The following is a 15,010-nucleotide window of genomic DNA, read 5'->3' on the forward strand; positions in this document are numbered from 1 at the left end:
TTCGCTTAACGACTGACTGCATATATGACAGTGGTCCCATAAGATAATGAAACTGAGAAATTGGACTAACAACGTCGTAGCCGTCGTAACGCGTTACGTGTTTGCGGTGCTGCTGCAAACAAACCTACTCCGCTGTCATATAAAAAAAAGTATAGCACATACTATTATGTACTGTACATAATACTTGACAAACACTTATGTGACCTGCTCTATGCATTTACTATACTGTATTTTAGTGTACTCTTTCTACTTAATTTTATTGTAAAACAGCATGCAGTGTTACACCAGCAGCAGCGTGATAATCTCGACTGCATCAAGGCTATACCATCTAGGTTTGTGTAAGCACACTATATGATGTTCATACAATGATGAAATCGCCTAATAACCCATTTCTCAAAAAGTATCCCCGTCGTTAAGTGACTGATGTCTGTACTTGAATTTCTGCTGAAAAACTAGGTATGGAAAAGCACAGTAGAAAACAGTTTGATAAGTTTTAAGCTGCTATACAATGAGTCAACAAATGTCTTCCTCTAAATTCTTTACCCAGCTTCTACTTATTTTCATTTTAATACTTGGATGCAGAAATAAAAAGGTAAACTACAAGTATGATGCCAGGACCGTAAAAAAAAGTGACAGCAAAAACCCAAACAGAAAGAATTTAAATCTTAAAAAAGACACACCTTTTATTTTTAAATTACACAATACTGCACTGTTAAAACAAACTGTAGAGAAAGCATTTCTCCAAGTGAAACGGTCCTTATGAGATAAAAATTGATTAAAGTTCAAGTACAATACAACACAGGAAATTTTGATTAGAAGGTTGAATGAATGATGTAAATCAAGCCAACAAAACATACCCACTAAAAAAGGAACACTTGTTGTAAAATAAGAGCACAGTTTGGCGTGGTCTCATCTTCCTAATATTTTGCCTCAACCTTTTAGGCATAAATATCAAAACCTACAATAACTGGAATTTCACGGAGTTAAACTACAGGAAAAAGGGTACAGAAGGCTGATATCGATTAGTATTAAACTAAGATATCACACTGACTTCACAGGATGGTGCATGGAGGGGGGTCCTGCAAGCAACCTAAGAGGATAGAGGATGCTGCAATATTACCACACACTGCCCACAGACCATTTGACAACAGAAAAGTGGTGCAAAAAATAAAAAATAAAAAATAAAAAATAAAAAAAAAAAATTAAAAAAAAAAACATGCTAACAAGCTGACCCTCACAGACAGAAAATGGTTTGGGGGGGAAGACAAAATGAAGCTTAAGCACGGAGCAATATCTAACAGCCTTTATGTTTTGCTGAAAAAAGCAAAGATACAAGTTGGAAAATAAGCAGATCATGACAGGACACTGCCAAACACTTCAAGTCCTACATCACTCTGTGGTAAACAACTGAAATGTTATACATGCTGTGTTTTCCAAATAGTTATTAATTGTAGCATTATTACAATTTTACCTACATGTGCAGCAAATAATCAGAACTAAAACATCCAATTAGAACTGCTGCTACCAAACAACTCCAAGGGTAAAAATATTTCACAGAATGCATTACTCATTGAATTTTTGCTATACCACAGAGGAAATGCTGGGCTTAAAAGGTTGTTACTGGGTGGTAGGTCAACCATTTTAGTTTACCTGGTCCATTATTTCTACAAGATGTACCACACACAAATCAAACTGAATTTGTTTTTTTAAAATAAAACAGTAATAAAAATCTACAGTTTCAGGATCCAGAATCACCAGCAACATTATTACTGTAGAAACTGGCAGCACATTATCAGGAGTATAAGTGGGGGATTGAGTGGGGTTTACGTTATTAGTGTGTTACCACTCATACTTCCAGGACAGTTGGCTCTGTGTTGCTCTTTTCTACACATGCCACACTGAAATGCACGTAGTCCCAGTCTGTGTGTCTTTGTGTCACCACCCAGCACAATCTGGGAATCCCTTTCACTTTACCACTCTGCATCCCCAATGGCTTTGGAGAACACGTAGTCTCTTCCATTCAGGTTCATTATGCCATCTTTGAGGTGGAACTTCCATTTGTTCTTACTCCTGTGTATCTGAAAATCACAACAGCACAAAAGGGCATTTAGAAACTCCACATCATCTTACCAAAGCAATTACAAATGTTTCTACTTAATGTAATTAACAAGACAAGGCAGATCAATTACAAGAATAAAAACACCGGGCTCTCACAAAAAGGTAAGGAAAAGCAAGGAGACTGACAACAGGGTTCAGTTACCTTGTCATACTGGCACACAACCACATTCTCTGTGTCAAATAGCTCTTGTCCTTCTTCATCACTCACATCATCACCGCTGTTCAAGGGCTCCTGTAGGACCAATGTACATCCACACAATTACATGTATTCATTTAGCAGATGCTTTTCTCCAAAGCAACATACAATTCATAGAAAATAACGCACAATTTGTGCAATCCTTGACAAATGTTTACAGTGCTCAGTGTATTACGCTTTAATGTCATTCAACATTACGCAGTGCTATTCAGTGGAAATTCTACAGCTGACAACTTACACAACTGGATAATTTACAGAAACTATTCAGATTAAGCACCTTTCTTGAGGTCCCTTCACTAGGCTTAACAGAAATTATTCTGTTGAAGCCTGAGGAATTACCTACCATCCTAGCTTCAGCTCCTACATTTCCTGTATGATCAACTGCCTGAAAGTCTGAAAGTCGGACATCGACCGAAAGCGAACCTCTTCAACTTGTCCATCTTCACCACCATCTTTGTCCTTGTCATCATCCTCATCTTCATCGTACTCATCTTCCTCCTCATCATCTTCTTCAGAGGATGTGTCCCCTGCCCCATCCACCTGGAGCATCACAGGAGGAGGCTGCTGCTGCGGTTGCTGCGGCGATTGCTGCTGTTGAGCCTGAGCTTGCTGTTGCATCTGCGCAGTTCCCTGTCCTGCCTGTGCAGTCACTGCAGGTGTTTGCATGACCTTTTACAGATTAAAGCAGATGGGTTAATCTTCCCTTTTTTTGACAGAAACTAAGATGTGAACCATTGTATTAGTCAAAATGTGTGAAACAAAGTGTTCAGAAAAGATAGGGACTTTTTTGCATTAGAATAGCTGTCATCACTGTTGAAATCCAGCCCGCCCAGTATACACTTCCTGAGAGTTTTAAAACTTTCAATGCAGATGATTAAGTGAAACACAAAGAAAAAGTTTCCAAGGGTTTTGAAATAAAAGGCTACACTGAGTTGGTACTGCACTGGGTTCATGACCTACAGCAAGACAAAATATTAAAGATTGTGCTTCACTCAGCAGTAATATCGCTTGAGAGCCATCTTTTCCCCATCTTGAAATCATACAACTGAGGACATCAATGGAGTATAATGTTCCCGATGCAGGCAAAGCTATCTTAAAGCATTCGTCAGGGATGTGACTGAGCCAAACAAAATAAACATAACAAACCTGTATGCATGTGAATGCATGTTTTAATGAAATTTAAAATGGAAAATTTCCTTTTCACCACTCTGCACGCACATATCAATGAAAAAAAAAAAAAACTGGGGTTTTTTTTGGTTTTTTGAATGGTTTTCAGCCATTCAAAAAACATTGGTTATGCTAAAATTAAATTAGTAAGAATATAAGCATTCATTTATACAAGTATTTTCACTTAACTCAAAACAAGCTGCATATATGTGAACCTATACAAATCCTGCGCTACGCAAAAGACCACAACAACATACCTGTACATGGTATGCAAGTGTTACAAAGTATTCCTAATGGATTTCACTGTGTAATTGACATGCAAACATACAAATCATTAGGTAGTGATTCACATATAAAGGTGCACAGCAGAGCTTATGAGAGAGCTTAATGAGCTGTGCTGCTTTGACTACTTCTTCCCCACAAACTCATATCCACTGAAAAAGCATTGATGCAATTCTACAAATTTTGGATCTGGAAAAAACACTTGAAGTTTGACAACGTTCAAATTCAGACAGTGACATCCCTAGACAAAGTTTGAAAAATGTAATTACCATTGGATTCAGTGGTAAAGGATTTAAAGTGTTCCTGAGGCTGTAGAAGTGATATCTATTTGTGCTAAAATACCACCAAATCCCTATAAATTAACAAAATTCCTTTGCTTCTTAACGTTACCTATAACAGCCTAACAAGGCAATTTCCATCATTAATTACTCCATAAGTTACTAGTTCTAACATAATAGCTTTTTATTAACAACAGTACTACATATCTACCCATGCTTGTTCAGCTCATTCCAGGTTACTACACTGTATGCTTCAACAGCATTAATACTGTAACTATTTATAAATTCAACCTTTCATGCAGAGAAAAAAAAGTATGAAAATACAAATGAATTTGCACTCAATGAACAAACTGGTTTCAGTTTGTGTGGGTTGTGCGATTCAACATGAGTTTGATCCCTGCTCAGTATGTCTGGAGTTTGCAAGTTCTTGTTTCAGTGGGTTTCCTCCAAAAAATGCCTTTCAGGCAAACTGGTGACTAAACTACTCACTGTTACAAATGACTTAAATTACTGCATTGTTTACTGTAGTAAATCTAGCATTGTAAGTAACCATGGACAAAGGTATCAGCTAAATAGCTGGTAACATAGTGCTCAGACATGCCTTTGGATCCAACGGTTACAGGTTTGAATCTTACCTCTGACTGCAGTACCCTTGAGCAAGGTACTTACCCTAAATTGCTCCAATAAAACAAAAATTGCCCTGCTGTACAAGTGGTAAAATAACTGTAGGTATTTTAACACTAAGTCACCTTGGAGTAAAGAACAAGCTAAATTAATAAATGTCTATGTCTTGCATTGCTCAGCTGTCAAGAGGCATGCAAAATTTAGACAGTCTTCGTAAGCTCAAATTGAAGGAGGGCTATTAAGACACTGTAAAGTTGAATTTGTATAAGTATGTTTGGGGGGGGGGGTTGTCAGCTGATGGGTAAGAATGTTTTTGGTGCTTATATGGTTGAGCAATGAGTTAACTTTTATCCTCAGATAATAAAAATCCCTAGCACAGTGAAAACTATTGAAAATACAGAAAAAAAACATTTGGCAAAAAAAGAAAAAAAAAAAAAAAATCGCTTTGCTTGTGGTCTTTTTCCATTTGCTTCCTAGTAATTTCAATCCAAAAATTTGTTAATGTCAATGATCTTGTACCTAACTTATTTATTACAAGATTGAATATTTTAAGAGGGTTATGACATCTTGCAAGATGGAATCTCACCTGTGGATTTGGCTGGACTTTGTTTCCTGCAAGGACAATCTGTTGAGGCTGAATGATGACTCCAGTCTGCTGTGGGATTCCACCTTGTAGGGGAGTCAAGACCTGATGGAACAGCAAAGGATCTGCTGTAGGACTTCACCACGAGGATTTTACACTGCATTTACTTGAAACATTGTCTATAAAATGATAGGCCCTAAGCATAGCACAAGTGGTGGAGATCTACTGGGACACAACACAACCACTTCATTCTATCACCATGTTGGGATTCAGTGAAAACAAATGCCTCAGTTTATGCATGTCCCAGAGTTCAACAGCTATAATCTATCTTAAAAAGGGCATAAAATGCACTGCCAACTGGTGCAAAAGTAGGTCTAAAATACCATGAAGTTGACATATGAAATTAGAGGTATTCAATACTTTTTCTGAACGTCTTGCATGTTTACATCAAATTACATGATATTTTGATATGACGTTATGTTTCTATATATAAAGGCATTATCGGTTTGTTGTGTTCATGTACTTAACACAGACAGCCAAGCGATATTCATATTACTTTTGCAAAAATAACACTGAAAATGACTAAGGAATAACTGCTGTACGACAGTGATGTCTAAGACTGATCCCCGTTTTGTTGCACACACCCATTCAGCAGGTAGGACCATCAACAAAACGGGGATCAAACAACTAAAGCTCTATGAAACAAAAAAAGTTGTACCTGTTGTATAACAGGGGCTTGCACCCCTCCAGGCTGCATCTGAGGCAGGACTTGCGACTGCAGCACCACCTGCTGCTGGGGCTGAATAAGATACTGTGCTCCATTTGGCCCTCTCACCACTTGCAGAATTTGACCTTAAAAACAAAGAAATGCATGCAAGATATATTTACACTAATCTTCCATCTCCAACATTGTAATTGTTCTTGGAGAAATTAATTTTATGTTCAGCTTAATAAAGTACATAAGTCTGTTTTGAAGAGATATCCCATTACCTTGCAGGCCCCTTTTACTACCTTGAAACAGAAAGAGTAAATATAGTAAAATAACAAAAGGTTAAAGTTAAGAAATGTGTACACTTGTACCCTGGGTTATGAATATATGAGGTATGAATTTTCAAAGATAAAAAGATTTTCATTTAAAAACAACTTCACTGTTCTATCTTTAAAACTTCAATAGGAGAACAAACATGACCTGCGTTTCCATTTGCTGCCTTTAGATGGAAGCAAAACGTGCTCAAACTCAAGGGAGTCGCAGGAACAATTTCATGGCACGTGCCTCTAACAGTTTATAGCATGTACAGCTATAAAGTTAACATGAATGCTAAAATAGTCTTACAGCACATGTTTATTACCGCTATGTCTGAAAGTACATATCCATTATCCTTTGACTGCAAACTGAAAATGACCTGATACTGAAATTTACATTTATTCATTTAGGTGACAGCTTTTCACCAAAGCAACTTACAACCAATGTAAAGCTAGTTACAATTATTTACCCATTTATACAGCAGGGTCATTTTACTGGAGCAATTTAGGGAAAGTATCTTGCTCAAGGGTACTACAGCAGGAGGAGGGAATAGAATCTGCAACATTTGGGTCTAAAGGCAGTAGCTCTAACTACTATGCTACCAGTTGTCCATGTTAAGATGGTACAGCAGGTAGTGCTGGCATCTCACAGCTACTGGGCTTTAGGTTCAAATTCATTTGAGTGTGTGGCTTTTACATGTTCTCCCCATGTTTGTGTGGGACTCCTTGTTTTCTGCCACAGTCTAACAACATCCTTCTGAACTGGTGACTAAAGTGCCCTTAGTTATATACGTGTGTGTCAGTTACATTATTATGCTCCATAAATGGGGGAATGACTGGAGGGAGTTCAGCAAAGTACATCTAATATTGCAAGTCACCTTGAGCAAAGCTGCTAACTAAATTCGGATATGACAGACAGCATTACCTAAGCTGCTAATGAGACATCTTACTACAAATTAGACCTTTTTCTGATATGTTTTTACAGAACCTACAGCGTGAACAAACAGATGAAACGGTATAAAGCTTTCACCATTGGGGATGTAGTTGCTGGACTTCTGAACAATGGGGCGTTGGACATCTGGTCTTAATTGTGCTTGTAAGTTCTCATTCAAGTGTTATTCTTTCTATAGGTGCTCTCAAAGTCTCCTCATAGACTATAGACCTACTGAATTAACATCATGGTTTCACTTAATGGAGCGGTCCCCTTAGATCAGACATTGCTCAATAGCAGTAATCTGTTTCTTGGAAGCAGAATTAGAATAACAATAAACTTGTTTTGATATTAACTGTGCATTACGTCACCCAATGTGTCCTAAAACGCAATAAAAGAATGAAACAAAAGCTTTTGTTCAGTGTTACCTTGACTGGTTAACAGCTGCTGGTATGGTGTTACTCCTGTAGGCAGAGCAATGGTTGCTGCAGAAGCCGCAGCACTCTAGGTAGGAAACCAAAAAATAAGTTGATTTGACATAAAAACCTGCAGTCATTAAAAACAGTGTCAAGTCTTTGGTCTTGATGCAAGACAGATAGCTAGTGAGACTGAGAAGAGGTTCCAACTGGACCTGATGTCTAATCCTATCTAAAATTCACTGCTGTCTCCAAAATGCTCTCATACGCACTACAGTTTCACAGATGTCTAGCATCTGTTGAGTCTGCAATTCAGACGCTGGGAAAAGGTGAAGTACGAAGCAGGTCATGAGGCGAACACACAAGGGTGCCTCCAAAGTCACATTTGGGGCGCCAGAATGTGAGTATGACTCACTCACCATGCCTGTGACGGTCATGTGCTGCAGCAGCTTGGGGTCCTGCACAATTACTTGCTGCTGTGGAGCTACAGGGAGAGATGGAAAACAAACACCTATTTTGAGTAACCTTTACCTTTGTTAGCTCCTATTTTCACCAGATGATGCATTTTATAGCTAGTTTCAGACTAAGACCAACTGGGAGCATCTTTTTGGTCAGACATGCACAAGCTGTGACAGGCTATAACACCTTTCTGTGCTGGAAGAAGGGCAGCTGACCTTGTTGAGCAGGGGGCAGAAGGACCTGGGAGGGCTGTGACTGTGTCTGGGCTTGTGGGGCAAGCTGTTGTTGAAGCTGTTGCTGCAAGGCTTGCTCCTCCGTGTGGAAACCCTCCACTGCCTTGGACTGCATCAGCTTGTTCTCCCAGAGCTGTTAGGGTAAGAATGTTTACAGGGGTATTACACAACATCACAGCAGGATGGTATGAAGGCATGGACAGAACATTTTAAACCATCAAAAAAATACATTCATTCCAAAGCACTCCACTTAGGCCAAGTTAAATTGGGGATATGCAAATACAAAAGTGAGCATTTGAAACAGGAAAATATATCAATGGATGACCAGTAACATAAAACTTAAATTGACTGGTAAATAATTGAGAAGATGCTGACATTATCATGCAAAAATTACTACATCTGTCTAGATATAATCTACTTGGAGCTGGATAAGGATTTCAAAACATTCCCCTGCCAAAGGGTTAAAAAAAAATATATTACCAGATGTGAACAATGGATCATTCCTTAAACTGTGGCCCTCTTGTTATGCACATGGACAAAGATGCAAAAAAAAAAAAAGAATACCGTTTTCAGTTCCTGGAGGACTTGCTCGTCAACTCCCTCATCCAGAAACAGCTCTCGCACATCATTAATAACATCTTCAATCACACTTCGGTAGAGTTTAGGCTGCAAAAAAAAAAAAAAAAAAATTGAAATCTTAAAACGCATTACATTAAATTTTTTCAAAAGATATCTAATAATTACTGGCCAATAAGCACCCCCCACCCCACCCACAGAATTAGTCACTTTGTTGTCATAATCTACCACACACACAAACTATACTTCTGAAGAAACCCACAATGTACCACTGAGAAAAAATTTAGAATCAGGAAACCACTTTGCAGCACACATATTTTTTAAAGTACACATATTTCACCTCCATGTGCACTATGCTAAATAAAAAGAATGCTCATAATCCTGCACCAATAACATGCATGCAGAATTCATGAGTGCAACTGAGAGGGAGCCCTCACAATATTTAATGATTGAAGTATAATTTAAATGTTTAGATTTTTTTTTTTTTTTTTTTTTTTTAAAAAAGTCCAAACTTTCACCTTCTCCATATTCCTTACACACACAATAAAGCTAATGATATACTAGAAAAAAAATATATCCCAAAAGACATATCAGCAGATCAGTGCTGGACTATATATACCCATTAGCTTATTTTCAGGATAGTTTCCCCAATACTTAATTGCCAAAAAGGGAAACCTGAGCACTTGGGTGGTTACAGAAGTTATGTACAGGATACACTTTTCTGATATTAAAAGGCCTCACATGCATTAGAGAGAGCTCGCCGCACAGTGAATTTATGACGCTTGCAGAAACAACACTAGGCAATACATGAAGATATGAACAACTTCATCTTCGGGAATATTATTTGATAGGTGTCCTTAAATCCTTCGGTTAAATGCGCAACACAGATATTTAAAATTGACCGCCTGGACATACAAACTTCAAAGCGTTTACAGAAAAGTGGTACATCTCTATAAAATTTCCAAAGTGAGTAAGCACAAGCTATGCAGAAATGCAAATCCAGCTCATTATTATGAAGAGACGAGTGTGAAACACTGAAAAAGATCATGTGAGGTAGCGGTCCATGATCCGGGCTGTGTGCAGCCTGCTTCCGTGTGCATCCTGACTGCTGCACTGCACAGTGGGGCATGAACAAGGAAAAATTACTCTAATGGCAGACATAAAAACACCTACGTTGGAAAGTACCGTAACCCTTTTACACAGAAATCACTGGGAAATGCTTTACTCTCTAAGAACAGTAAACATGATAACTATTCTGGTAACACGCGTACAGAAATAAGTTTGTTTTTCTGCCCCTCAGGTGAGTTACTTTAACTTGACTCACCAAATGCCACACAATTTGGTAACGAATGACCGGGTGACTACCTTGCAGGCAAGACTGAGACCCGAAAAAGAAAGTGCAGGAGATTTTCCAAGAACAAGTGAGGAGAGATGCTATGATGAAAAGCACCGAGTCAATATTAAAAACACGTCTGCGGAGAGAATAAAGGGCTGGAAGGAAGACTCTCCGCATCCTTTTGTGACAACCGTGCACTCTGAGCTACTGCTCACACAACTCCTCACTTTAAAAAAATAAATAAATAAATAAATAAAAAAAAAAAAAATAAAAGATAAAAAGATCAACTCTCTCACTAGTCTCTCAACATCAAATGGGAACATTAATACGAGCGGAACGGGAGCTGCAGGCCTCCCTCTCTCTCCCTTTCTCTCTCTCTCAGCCCAGCGGCTCACTATTTAAAGGACAATCTGGGGTTTATATGGAGAGCCGGTGACGTAACGTTGAATAGCACCTTCCCATCCCAGGCAGTCTATATTAGAGAGCCCTTATGGCTCTATATAAGCCACGAAGCGCTTCGGCGGAAGAGCAGAGCCATCAAGAGAGAGAACGCCGGGAAGCCATGACAGACAAACCGTGCCGACATTTCACTTGATGAGACTCTCCATTTATAACGTGTCGAAAAGCGTACACGTATTTGTTGGGTGTGATGGGGCGAGTCGTGGCATAATATTGTGTTTTAAGGAAGGGGTTTGTGTCTCGTTATAACAGTGTAATTATGGAAGGGGAAAAGGAAAAATAGGTTTCGAAAGCCAGTATAATTCTAATTAATATACAAAAAAAAAAAATTAAAGGCGATTGATTCAGATCAACGTGTTGGACACTTAACATTTGGTATTATTGACGTGAGAAGCCTTCTCAGAAGGTGCTTTTCCAACTGTGGATTCAGAAACAAGAAGAGTGTGGAGTTAGCTACCTAACCTTCACTGCCAGAAAACGCTGACACACTTTGCAAATTTGTTTGGTGTACTTGCTACGACTATGTTATGTATTTATCCGGTAAAATTTGCAGACTGACTTGACTACACACACTTAGTTCAACAGCCACCGAGCTCTTCCCCGACCAATTAATTGAATTACCTTTTAAATCCCGTTTGTACAAAATTAGCAAATACAAGATTGTTTCTTTAAGAATTTGGGCAGTGCGAAGTCAGCTCCAAAATACAGTATTTGTCGAGTAAGTGAAAGCAGAGAAATGGCGCACCTGAAAACGGGAACTGAAACTGGTCTCGGAAAAAAAAAAAAAGTTAAGAAATGGCCGCTTGCGGCTAGCTTAGCACTTTGTCACACGCAGCACTGGCTATGTGGCAGATGCAACACTCCCTCGACCCTCTTTGGTTTTCAGCACAAAATATCTCAGCGGTAACTAATCTAATTAGTAAAACAGGTGGAAAGAATTCATTTGGCGGCATGAATCTGACTGCACTGTGAGATCGGTCCTTACCACTGGATTAGAGTTAGCCGAGCTCGCCATTACAAGCGGAGTGTAAAAAAAAAAAAAAACAAATGAACAAAAACGAAAATCTCCCTAAAACAGTTTTAGATATTAAAATAATCCAGCATCATGTCTTAAAACCAAATAAAACACGTCTCGAAATATTCCTATCCTCAATCCAAGGGCCGCGCTGGCCAGCCGTCCTCCTTGCGCCCAGGTCCTGCTTTATATACTGAGCGTGAAGCAGCAAATGCGGGAGACATAGGGCAGGGTCAAACCGCCATTAGTCGAAACATCGCGAGAATTTAACGTCGGCGTTACTACAAACGATTAACACACAGGAAAGACCTGTTGGCTCATGGGAGATGTAGTTTTACATATTGGCTGACTTAATACTTTGCCCATGTCAGCCAGAAGCTGTTAGGTCGTGTAGTGAACAACAATGCTTAAGTAAAACACGTCCGTCAACCTGCTAAAATTCATCCCAACGATAATCCCTCATATTTCATTACTTACAATGTAAATTGCTGTATTTGTGCTGAAAAAATTAGAATTTCTGATGTTATCATTTACCATCTGTGATGTCACCCAGTCCCTCCAGTATGCTAGGGACCGGAAACCAAGCTTATTTGTTAGTGCTGCTGCTGCCTAGGTTTGTGCTTCATGTCCCTTTTATTAGTCATTACTAATGATTACGTATATGACAGATGAGGGCAGCTTAGAACCGAACTTTTCTTTAATTTTTAAGATATTGTTTTTTATTTCCTGGCCGTTACTCAAGGTACCCTCCAGAACTGTGCCTGGTTCTAGTGCTGGGTTCATTCTTTTTCCAGTGTTTGTGCCCACTTGGCGTGCATCAGTGGCCAAGGTACCACAAATTCCTCCAGTAGGCCTATCTTCCATACTGCATGCCAAAGCATACAGTCATATACCTTTTTCAAGTCCACAAAATACATATACACTAGATTAATGCATTTTTGTCCCCCATCCAACAATTATGCCACTATTTTATTTCTTCAAAGGTTGAATTGCAAAGGTTCAGTCATAAGTGTGGACAGAAAGGGGGAAAGGGGGGAGCCTTGCCAACACCCTCTTCCAGCAGAGAAACTGTCTGACAGAAAACCGTTTGTCATAACTTGCACTGAAGGATTTCAATGTACTGTAAGAGCTTCATTAGGTTGCTAAAGTCATGAGCCATTTTAAGTCTATCCAACACAACAAACAAGAGAAACTCCATTCTATTCTGTTAAATGCCTTTTTAGCATCATGAGAGATGATTAGAGATGGTTCATTTAAGGTATGAAGTATGTTATCAGAGCTGAACCAGGCTTTAAAGAATCCAGTTTGATCAGGTTTATTTATAAAAAATGCTAGTTATGGCAAAGCTTGTTATTCTTAAGTTCATAAAATAGGGACCCACTCACTCACACACACACACACACACACACACACACACACACACACACACACACACTGTCCGAAACCGCTGGTCCCAAGCGGGGTTGCGGCGAGCCGGACCCTAACCTGGTAACACAGGGCACAAGGCTGAAGGGGGAGAGGACACTAGGGACCCACTGTAAAGTTAAAAATGCAGTACATATGCGTTGCCAATGCTGACCATCACAGCACAGCACGCTGAGTATATTAATCAACATATTCTTAATTAATTAAGACACGCAGGAATGTGGCCATATCTAGTTCCTCGATTATTGGTTAGACTTGATTAAGAATGAAGAGTCAGGGATGTGAAGTATTTAAGTGAACTGTCAGAGAGTAAGAGTTAGTTCCGTTGCTGAGCTGTGTTTGGAGCGAATGTGGGTGCTTTTGCAGATGTAAGATCATTTTTGTGCATGTTTACATGTTTGTTTCACTGGTTGTTTTATGTTTTTAAAAAAATGCGAAATCTACAGCATATATGTATATACACACACACACACACACACACATTTTCAGAACTGCTTGTCCCATACAGGGTCGCGGGGAACCGGAGCCTACCCGGTAACACAGGGTGTAAGGCCGGAGGGGGAGGGGACACACCCAGGACGGAACGCCAGTCCATCGCAAGGCACCCCAAGCAGGACTCGAACCCCAGACCCACCGGAGAGCAGGACTGTGGGCCAACCCACTGCACCACCGCACCTCCCTGCGTATAAATGTAATGTAATGTAAATATTGCCTCTTGCCTGGTCATTCATCAAAACCAGTATCCTTGTGTGCTATATTAATATATTCACAAACTTTCTTGAATTTATTTCTACAATTAGATGATCACTTGCAACCCTCCAGCAGCAGTCATAAGCAGTTCTAACCTAACTGAACTACTTTGTACTAAATATGATGAGTAAAAATTTTTAAAACTGATATATTTTTAGTTTTGTTTGAAACATTGAACTTTCTTTTATGTTATAAACACGTTAGCAAAGTCTATGTGTTTAAATTAAAAAGGATCAACTCACTGAATTACAGTTTAGAGACTATTAAACTCTTCATGCTTGTAAAAGTCTCTGTGAAAGTCAACGTGAGAGAAAATGTAATATTACAAAACAATTTAAAGGTAGGTTTTTCTTCAGCGTTCAATTCTGCCTGTTAGTGAAATAAGTTGTCAGTCAAGGCATGACAAAACTCAGCAGTGACCTCTGATTGATCGGCTCTCAATTTTGATTATTTTCTGTCCACACGGAAATAACCCTTTGTGGTATTAGCACACTGTTTATATGTCATGTTGGTTACACATGATATAAGATCTAATGTTACACAATTGATAATTGTTCACAGTAAAACTGATTAATACTTACCAGCTCCCAATGACCAGAAATATCCCCAGAAGACATCAGCTGACAGACAGGGGATGTCGTTAAGTTTGCAGATGTCTTTATTAGGTGAAATTCTTAAAATACGGAATGTGGGACATTCAAAAGTACTAAGAAAATAGCTACCACACAGAGTAAAAGCAGAACAGAGTGTAAGAGAATGAAGGCAGATTTCCTTTTCAAATGTTCTTCAGTAAAACTTTTAACGTAAAAAAATATTCCAGTTTATCCAGTTTTGAAAGAGAAACATGAACTTTTTGTAGATACTCATCAGATGTCCCTTAATGTAAGATCTAAATGAAAACATATTATTTGGCTCAATTAATTTTTGCCTGCTCACCATAAGCAAAAATAATGTTAGTCCAAAATATATGCTCCATATAAATGAAATTAAAGACAAATAAAGGGAATGAACATCAGCAATTATGTACACACAAACACTTTCTTAATTGGCCTTGCCAACATGCCCCATGCCTGCCTCTAATCTCAATGAAGAGTCTGTCAGGTTAGTACTATATGACAAACCACTAAAAAATAGCTTTT

The 15,010-nt window shown here is 38.8% G+C and overlaps 1 protein-coding gene across 1 annotated transcript; it reads right to left on the minus strand.

Moving 5' to 3' along the window:
• Positions 1-687: 687 nt before the first annotated feature.
• On the minus strand, positions 688-11,913 carry gtf2a1 (general transcription factor IIA, 1). Its single transcript, XM_018732294.2, has 10 exons — positions 11,667-11,913; positions 8,875-8,976; positions 8,293-8,443; positions 8,038-8,102; positions 7,631-7,706; positions 5,967-6,100; positions 5,252-5,353; positions 2,738-2,983; positions 2,261-2,350; positions 688-2,078 (listed from the first exon to the last, which is right to left on the minus strand). The coding sequence occupies exons 1-10, from the start codon at positions 11,694-11,696 to the stop codon at positions 1,971-1,973; spliced, it is 1,104 nt and encodes a 367-aa protein (XP_018587810.2). The 5' UTR covers positions 11,697-11,913; the 3' UTR covers positions 688-1,970.
• Positions 11,914-15,010: the final 3,097 nt, after the last annotated feature.

This window comes from Scleropages formosus, chromosome 1 (genome assembly GCF_900964775.1).
Source record: "Scleropages formosus chromosome 1, fSclFor1.1, whole genome shotgun sequence".
Taxonomy (NCBI): domain Eukaryota; kingdom Metazoa; phylum Chordata; class Actinopteri; order Osteoglossiformes; family Osteoglossidae; genus Scleropages; species Scleropages formosus.

Coding starts and splice junctions, on each gene's coding strand:
- gtf2a1 (XM_018732294.2), bottom strand. CDS start 11,696: ATGGCGAGCTCGGCTAACTCTAATCCAGTG. Junction 8,977..11,666: donor CGGCTAACTCTAATCCAGTG/GTAAGGACCGAT, acceptor TTTTTTTTGCAG/CCTAAACTCTACCGAAGTGT. Junction 8,103..8,292: donor TCTGCCCCCTGCTCAACAAG/GTCAGCTGCCCT, acceptor CTCTCCCTGTAG/CTCCACAGCAGCAAGTAATT.